The sequence below is a fragment of the Miscanthus floridulus genome, chromosome 19, assembly GCF_019320115.1.
Source record: "Miscanthus floridulus cultivar M001 chromosome 19, ASM1932011v1, whole genome shotgun sequence".
Lineage (NCBI taxonomy): Eukaryota > Viridiplantae > Streptophyta > Magnoliopsida > Poales > Poaceae > Miscanthus > Miscanthus floridulus.
The window spans coordinates 49,119,151-49,128,362 of NC_089598.1; the positions used below are offsets into that span (position 1 = coordinate 49,119,151).

The 9,212-nt window shown below is 42.4% G+C and overlaps 1 protein-coding gene across 1 annotated transcript; it reads left to right on the top strand.

Moving 5' to 3' along the window:
• The first annotated feature begins 948 nt into the window (after positions 1-948).
• LOC136527969 (large ribosomal subunit protein eL31-like) lies at positions 949-3,262 on the top strand. Its single transcript, XM_066520840.1, has 2 exons — positions 949-1,132; positions 2,743-3,262. The coding sequence occupies exons 1-2, from the start codon at positions 1,038-1,040 to the stop codon at positions 3,020-3,022; spliced, it is 375 nt and encodes a 124-aa protein (XP_066376937.1). The 5' UTR covers positions 949-1,037; the 3' UTR covers positions 3,023-3,262.
• Positions 3,263-9,212: the final 5,950 nt, after the last annotated feature.

Below are 9,212 nucleotides of genomic sequence, written 5' to 3' on the forward strand. Positions count from 1 at the left end.
TTACAGTATTGTTATCTTATCGTGCGATCCGTGTGTTTTTAGTATAAATTGTTAGTTATCCCATAGCAACGCACGGGCACGCTACCTAGTATAAATATAAAGAATGAAAAAGACGACAAGAAAGATTGGCATTAGGCCAACTCATTTTGATTCTTTACAAACACATCTGAAAAGTTAACATATGGGCTGTGGGCTGTGAGCATCAAATCAAAACAACAAAAAGAACATGGATTCGACCATAAGTAGCATTTGCCCTCCTTTTTTTTGAAAAAAAGAAAGATACTGCAGAGTTACATGATTGTCAATCTTATCAGCATCATCAATTTTTGGCAATTTTAGAACTCAACCAAGACATCCATTGAAGTGCTACATCCCTAGCTCGCAACCCAATTAAGAGTAAGTTCTCGTAAGTCTAGCTCCCCAGCCATTATTAAACTACATGAAGGGCTCCGAAATGAAGACCACTATTTAAAAAAAGAGTAAATGATTATTATTTCCTTCTATGCATGATTGTTTCCTTCCATGCATGATTATTGTTTCCTTTCATGCATGATTATTGTTTCCTTCCATGTATGATTGTTTCCTTTCATGTATGATTATTGTTTCCTTCCATGCATGATTGTTTCCTTCCATGCATGTGGCCTTAGGTGATCGATTTGTTTCTTTCAAAGCAGACGGAGATAACAGGGATGACAGTTTCTTTTTCTATCGCGCAGGGTATTACACGGAGTGGGCAGACGGACGAACCAAAATAAATGTCGCACCCAAAGATGTTCACGCTTTGTTCTTAGTTGTAGGAGAAGGTGACCGCATCCATTGGGTACAGTAACCGCCAAATACCCACACCCATCGCTCAACCGGTGATGGGCTTCAAAAGGATGGACCTTAGCCCCATCCGTTCGGCCCAATTCGAAGACAAAGCGCTGATATAACGACGCGATCCAACAAGAGCACGCGGGGCTACGCCTAGGGTTTCTCACTCTTTCGCCGCCGCCGTCACCAACTGCCGTACGAGGAGCAGGGAGGGAGGGAGCGCGATGGCGGAGAGGAAGCAGCGCCCTGGAGGGGCCAGGAAGGACGAGGTGGTCACCCGCGAGTACACCATCAACCTCCACAAGCGCCTCCACGGATGGTATAGTTGCCGTCACCTCCGCACCCTTGCCTCTCCCGTCTCCCCCCGAAACCTGATCTCGCGACGCTTACTGCGACCGGATCTTCCTTGCAAGCTCATGGTGGTAGATTTTGGGGTGGGAACGAATCGATTGGGGGGGTGCCGGCATGTGCGAACTCGCATTTCCGTGTGATTGATCTCTACATATTGGGCTAGCACGTTGCAAATGTCTAGTTCTCTGATTGTTTCTGGAACAATTGCGACCTCCGGGTATAGTCCAGTGCCTGCCTTTCAACCTTGTGGCTGTGCACTCTACATACCCGGCACATTGGAATCTGCTCATCGTTACACGTGTTGCTCCTTTGAAATGCTACTATGTGTTACATTTGTGCAGGAAATTGCTCTAATTGAACGCCCCCAGTGGCTTGTCACGTTTTGTCCAGGTACCTCTGGTATTAGGACTTCTGTTTTCTGTTGTAAAAGTATGATACTGCTGTTTGTGTCCCCATGGAAGATGCGTTGCTGCCAGTTACATTCGTTGTGGTACCTGCCTGTTACATTCGTTGTGATACCTGTTGCATCTTTGTATATATATCCTACCTGCTGCATCTTGGTATATATATCCCAGATTGTTAGCAAGACAAATAGCAGCAATTTGTGCCTTTTGTACCATACAAATAGCAACAATTTTTTATCTTTAATAAAATTCCAGTAGGGGGTAAAACCCCTCCTGTTTCATCAAAAAAAAAAAAAAAGTGCCTTTTGTTCCATGATGAGGTGCTGGTGTATTGTCTTATTCTGTCAACGTGCTCAATACATAAGGTTTATCAGTTTTGTTCTGGATATCACAATTAGGCGAGCAAACTGCAAGCAAGCAAGATATTTTATATATTAATGAAATCACATGCCTGCTGGCACAAAGGTCAGATCTTGCACTGTTCTTTGTTTACCTACACATTTTATTCTGGTTGGCCTGTATATAGATGTTGAGCTAGTGTGCTGCAATTGGACTTGCGCTCTGATTATGTTGCAACTCCTTGTTTGAATGTGTAGTTTACTAGTTTCCGGGTATAGTCAGGTGCCTGTCTTTTAAAACATGTGGCTGTGCACAGTTACATGCCCGGCAGAGTGGAATCTGCTCATCGTTACATGTGTTGGCTCTTGACATGCTGCCATGTGTTCCATTTGGGCAGGAAATATCTCTAATTTGATGCTCGCTTCGGTTGTTCCTTTTCTGGTACATTGTTTTGTTTTTGTGGGGTCTTCTGAATTGTGAATCATGCTTTGAAGCCGCATCCTGTGTTGTACAAGTGTGCTGCTGTCGTTTGTGCCCTACGTTCCTTGATTACACTGTCCTTTCAATTGTGTTTCATAAGCTGGATGGTTGCTTGCACATGCTTTTAGTAGAGCACAAGGGGCAGCACAGGACCATTGGATGTCCTTTCACTTTCTGTGTTTCATTAGTCCTTTGTCTTGTTCAATTTTTTATGCTTTATCTCTGATATGATTTTTCATGTTCTCCATCCTTGCACAATGTTTGTACAGTCTGCATATAGATTACATATATGCTGATATGCCCCTTGTTTCAAACCAATTATCAATAACTGGCAGCTCATCCTGATTTCCTGCAGCACCTTCAAGAAGAAAGCTCCCAATGCTGTCAAGGAAATCAGGAAGTTCGTGCAGAAGGCAATGGGCACAACGGACGTCAGGATCGATGTGAAGCTCAACAAGCACATCTGGAGCAGTGGTATCCGGAGTGTGCCGAGGCGCGTCCGCGTCAGGATCGCACGCAAGAGGAATGATGAGGAAGACGCCAAGGAAGAGCTCTACTCTCTGGTCACCGTTGCTGAGATCCCCCCGGAAGGGCTGAAGGGCCTGAGTACCAAGCTTGTGGAGGACAACGAGTAGATCTGCCAGGGTTCTGATCTTCGTCAAATCAAATTTTTGGTGTTTTTGGGAGTTTGTAGCACAAAGTTCGATAGGCTTGTTCTCGGCTGGTTTTGAACTCTTCAAGATAGCTGGACTTGTGTATTGTGGTCTGTGGATACAAATCTTTTCTGCAGCCACAGCCATCAGTCATGCAACATGTCTGAATCTTGTTTCATTCCCATTTGAACTCGGTGAGTACGAATTATGTGTTGCCAAACACCTGAGGTTTTATTGGTATTCGTCGTGGGTGCAAATTGCAGCTATCGTCGGGATCGATCCTTGCCATTCAAAGGCTATATTACAACACACGACAGCTCCCTCGCCTGCACCTGTGCTCGCCTAGCATCTTCCCCAACTCAGGTGTGTTCCCTAACTCTGACAAGTCTCTTCGGCCTCTCTTCTTTCTTCTCCAACTCCGGTGGTTTATGGGGGATGTAGGCAGGCCAGGCGGTGGGGATGGTGGCCGGTGGCTTCGGGGCCTGGTGTTGGTGGAGGCGGCCGGGCCAGATCAGGGCGGGGGGTGTCGCGGCTGTTATCGCCGGAGTTGGAGAGGAAAGCGGCGGTGGGCGGCGGCAACATCGGGGTCATGCGCTCGCCTGATGGCAGGGTCAGGCTACTGAGATCGGGGCGTGGGGGTGTCGCGGCCGTTCTCGCCGGAGTTGGAGAGGAAAGCAGCGGCGGTGGCGGGGTCATGCGCTCGCCCGACAGCGGGGTCAGGCTACTGGATGAACGAAGAAGATGAATCGCGGGGTCAGGGGGACTGGATGAACGAAGAAGATAAATAGGAACGGTCTGGAGCGTTGGATCGGCTGAGATTTGTCACCTGAATGAAAGGAAAAAATCAGGCGCCTGATATATGCATTTCCCTTATTACAAACCAAACTCTGAATATGGCAGTCGCAAATCGATCATGTGGCGAGCCCCTGCAATATGGCAGTCGCAAACTGATCATCTGGCGAGCCCCTGCTAGGGCCCAGACAATATGCCTCCCATGTCCATCAGCTTGTTCGCTTGGCCGTGGCTTGTCGTAAATGATAGTAAATTTCTAGCTGGAACAGTATTTTTCTCTCACACAAACCAACCAGTAGTATTTCTTCACGAACCAGCAACAACGATACGAACCAGCCAAACCAACAGGCTAATGCTGCTTGCACTGTGCTTCCGTGGGACTTCTCGGACATAGGCTGATCAGCTGGGGTCGCTCTCATCGAACGCATTTACTCAAGTGGATTGAATTGCCATATGTCCATATGAATTATGAACAAAATTAGCTGTGCATCGATGGTGAATACTTAAAATCCTAGTAGACACTTTACACCTTATATTGACATTTCTTTTCGTCCAGTTAATTCCTGTTTTCTTAAGTTATCTGAAAATTGACAACGGCAATGATAGTTGCAGCATAAATCAGATACTATGTTTCAGTAACCCATGAAAGCTTACAATTAGCTCCATCATCGTTTTGGATGCTACCAGTACTGTTTCACACGCATGTGCATACACAAAGGTGTTGGGAAATTAATAGCTACATCAGCTTTTGAAATGCACATCTACACAAAAGATTAAACATTTAAATTACTGTTATACTTACAATGATTTAATTTTTCATCATCATTTCAACGATCCCTTTTAACTAGTGCTACAGTCTTGCCGAGTTCAAAGTTTTGAGATGGATTAGTCTTGGAATTTGGGGGCATATTCACTTCCAGTACACCCCTATGAATCTGGACCGCTTCGCTCATAGTTGGTCGTTCGAACTCATTGTCCTGAATGCACCAACAGGCAAGTTTGCGAACTCTTTCCACTTCCACCAAATTTTATTTGATCGGCACTTCCACCAAATTGACGTCACCTACTAATTCTCTATCTACCAAACTATTCGACATCACCCTCAAGAAGCTTGCAACCTGCATAGGAAAATAAGTAGCGTGATCTCTATCACTAGTGCAATCTTCTTCTGAGTTTCCCCTTCCTGATATAACTAGTGCCGCGCGTACGTGGACACAGGAACGATTTTGAGAGATGTCCCGGGTATATATTAAAAAAAAAACACAAGCATACCAGATTGATCCTGGTACATAGTTCAGATCCGAAGATACGTATGCAGTTCTTTGCTGAAGAATGAACGGAGTGACAGTTAAGTAAACAAATACATAGTGATATTACAAAGGCATAGTGATTACAATATTTTTTAACAGGCTGCCATTTTTTTAGCCTGGTAAGGAACCGATGTGTCCCTTTAATAATGTAGAAAATGTGACCATGCATGTTGAAAACGCTGGAGCAGGCATCTTGTTGGCTATCGTCACCTGCTATAGGGAGGAAGATAATGAATTGATAAACGATAGGAAGAAATAGGCGAACTGTCTTCTTTCTTTGGGAAAAAATACAGTGGTAGGCTAGGCAGGAAGAAAGTACTACATGGAGACCAAATTAATATTTAAAGTGGTTAGCAGGCCTGCGTATAAGAAATCTGTAACGATGCAGCCTGATGTGCCTGTGTAGCAGAAGGAGGCAAAGGCTGTATAAGTACATTCAATTTAATAAGTCCAGTAATGGATATATAATTGTGAATTATAGGGCTGATGAGTTTCTTTCTGTCTCACATTCACTTTTGAGTACTGGTTACCTAGAATTGGTACATATTGTGAAGTGAGGGATTGTAGGGGGTGTGGTTTGTTGGGCACAAAAACAGGGGAGCAAGAAAGATTGCTTTGGTTCATACAGATGTATTCAGCGAATAATGACAGACACAGAAATTGGAGAAAATGGTGATACAATATATAATCATCTATAAGGGTGTACATATGTTTAGACCTTATCTATTTTGGGGCGTGGTTTGAGGAAGCTCTACTGTTACTGGCTTTTCCTTGATCTTCGGAGTCTTGGGTACAAACTTATGAAGCAAACAATGTGGCGCGCAAAAGCAGGGAGAGGTAGTTTGACAACCACAGGAAGTGAACAAATGGTCAGAAAGGCAAGTAAGAATGTGAAATTTTAAAAGGGAAGCGAGAAGTCAATAGCTTCAGTTTAGATGCAGTGCAAGATTAGTAACGGTTTGTAGTAATAGATTATTACAGGTGATGATGGGAGGCCTATGAAGAATTATTCAAGCACAACGGCTATATAGCTTGGACGGTAAAAAGTGAAACCAGAAATCAGAACTGGACATAAGGCTGTGTAATTTTACCTAAAGAGGACCATGGTGCAGAAATATTGGCTGAGCATGTAGTTCTTGTTGAAGCAACCAAATGCAAGTGGGACAGCGCCAAAAAACATCCTGTAAATGAAGAATGGGAAATGTGAAAACGGGTGCGTAATGTCAATAGGCTGAGACTATTTTTGACGCAAATAGGCTGAGACTATTGAACCGGGAAAAATGAAAAGGAAAAAACGGAAAATTATTTCTAAATAGTATTTTTAGTAACGAACAAAAGAGCAAGAGTGGGATCATCATAAGAAGATTAATAATACGTTGTAAACAAATTGTAACCTGCATGTGCCCACTTGCGGGTAGTGCCGCCTTTAGTGCTCTGGATCCCCAAGCTCATGTTGAGTTTGAGACGAATCCATTGGTCTACAAAATTAATTACAATGATGAAATGGCTAGACAATAGCCTGGAGGTAATATTTGATTTTTATATAACATAGTGATAACTTGGAGCTACATTTGGAATCACTATAATTTTTATTATCAGATAACTCCAAGCAAAGAGGCATTTCTTCCTATCTCAGCACAAATGTCATGTCTAAAATTGTTAAAAATAAGAACTGGTAGCTAAATCCAAGAACAGAGATGCAATGGGGATAGTTAGGACAGGCAAAAGAGTAAATTAGAAGATATGGTATGACCACCTGTAACCACTGTAACCACTCACGTAGAATACGTCTCAAATTTACCCCTTTGATGGTGTTGCAACATCAACAGTGCCTGGGCTGTTGGGTCCCACAATCAGGAGCTGTTCCTGGGTTACAACGCTGCAAAATTGCGGAAATAACATAGCATGGTCTCAGCTATATATCCCATAATCATCTATATATGCCATAACTAAAATCATTCTAAATAAAAGGTCACTCACACCATAAACTTTCACGGGGGAATCGACACAACCAAATTAGCTGGACTAAACAGAAATGTGAATGTACCAAAAAAAGTTCAGAAAAAAGAAGAAATATGTATAGTAAATTACACTACTTTGTGTATTATAGTTAGGGTGATTAAAACAGAGTAGTCTAACTTGAGAACAGAGTAGTCATAACTATAGTTGACTCTGTGGCCTGGACGGCGCGCCCACAGCGATGGCAGCTGGCTCCATGCATCGCCGCCTCCCTTGTTCGGTGGGACCGGCCAGAAGGCACTAAGGTTTCGTTTTTTTTTACAACACTAAGGTTTCGTTAGGATAGAATAGAATAAAGGAAAGAATGATAATTTTATCTTTATCTCAATGAGCTAGAAAAGGGCATGCACTTCTCACTTACTCTGTTTAATAAAGCTGTTCATACTACAAAGGAATAGACATCACTGTAAGATCGTCCCAGAGGTGGGGGGAAAATCTATACATACAATTTTTTAGAACATGAAGCACTACCCAGATAAGCTCGAGGTTGAAGAACTAAGAAATGCAATAAACATACTCACCAACATGCTGGCAGCCCCAGATTCATATATATTCGATCTGGTTCCCCGTCTGAATTCTGGCTTGTAAATAGCTGGACAAAATGTATCAAGTGAACATATCTATGAGGTGGCAATTAAGTGATTTTTTGTCTTGCTAGTCACATCTAATTTTGAACCCACGATGTAAAGAAATTGCATGGTATGAGAGAAATTGAGAAAAGCATCGATGTTTGAAGCTAAGGAATTAATAGAACCAAATAAATTGAACCAAACAAAAATGTGATACCCAAAAAAATATCAGAAAAGAAACAATGTAAGTACCGAAACCGGACTGCAGGTACCGAAACCAGTCAAGCACATATATTTGAGCTGATTCTCGAGATGGGAGTCAATTGCTTGATCCAATTTTTCGTTCACAACAACATCATGTAAGTAGATGATTTTATTACAGAATTAATTAATTTGGTGAACAAAGAAAAAGCAAAAAACTAAACATCACAAAAAATTTCCAACCAGGGATTCTACCATTACTTGTAGTAAACAAAAGGAGCACATCTCGTTTGCACAGTTAGCACATTGTGAGCACCGGCTGCTTCAGCCCAAAACTACGACAAGGGGCAACAACGCGCGGTGTGGTCATAATACTTATATTAATTTTAGGTTTAGCCCATGCAAAAGGAATGTGTTCACGAAAATCAATTTAACTTATGCAACAAGAAGCAAACCCGTGAAACCAATTTAACTTATGCAACAAGAAGTAAACATTGTCAGGGTTATGATAATGTAACATTGTCAAAGTGATGATAATATAGAAATGGTAGAGGTAGTCTTGTAGCATGGCTCCGATGTACTCAGTAAGCTATTTTTCCTAGAACAATAGAACCATAAAGAGCAGTGTGAGTTGTACCAGGCTAAAATTATGAGCGGTGATATGTCATGGAACCAACCACACAAACCTGATTTAGAGCAAATCTGCACCCAAAAAACAAAGGTAGAAAATTGCACTTCTTTGAGCAGCATAGTCAAGTTTCGAAGGAAATCTCTGAGTATGCAATAGATGAATTCATCTAAACTGTGTGTGGCCTCAAAATTCTTGGAAACATTAGTAGAAGATGGGAAGCAACATATTGAACCAAAACATCTTGCGCTAGGTGCTATAACAATTAGAGAATATTTTGGACATGCAACTACGAACATAAAACAAAGAGAGCAGACTATATGGCACCTAGATAGAAATTTATCTAGCCTCAGATATTTTGGACCTCTAGGTACCGGTATGAAGATGGAAACACTATATATAAGGGTGTACATGAATTAAGGGGCACCTAGAACTAAAATGCAGCTGGTAGAGTGTTTTGCTGGTCCATAACCGCACTATCGTCAGAGCATGAAACCTAGCATCCACCATCAGCGCATAATTGTGCATTTATCACCATAATATCCCTGCGAGGAAGAAAACAAATATTGAATGTACCAACCGTTGTAAATAGGTGGTAAAGAGATGCGCCAGCAGCTGCTCGGCCTGGATACAAACATCAAGATGCGCCAGCA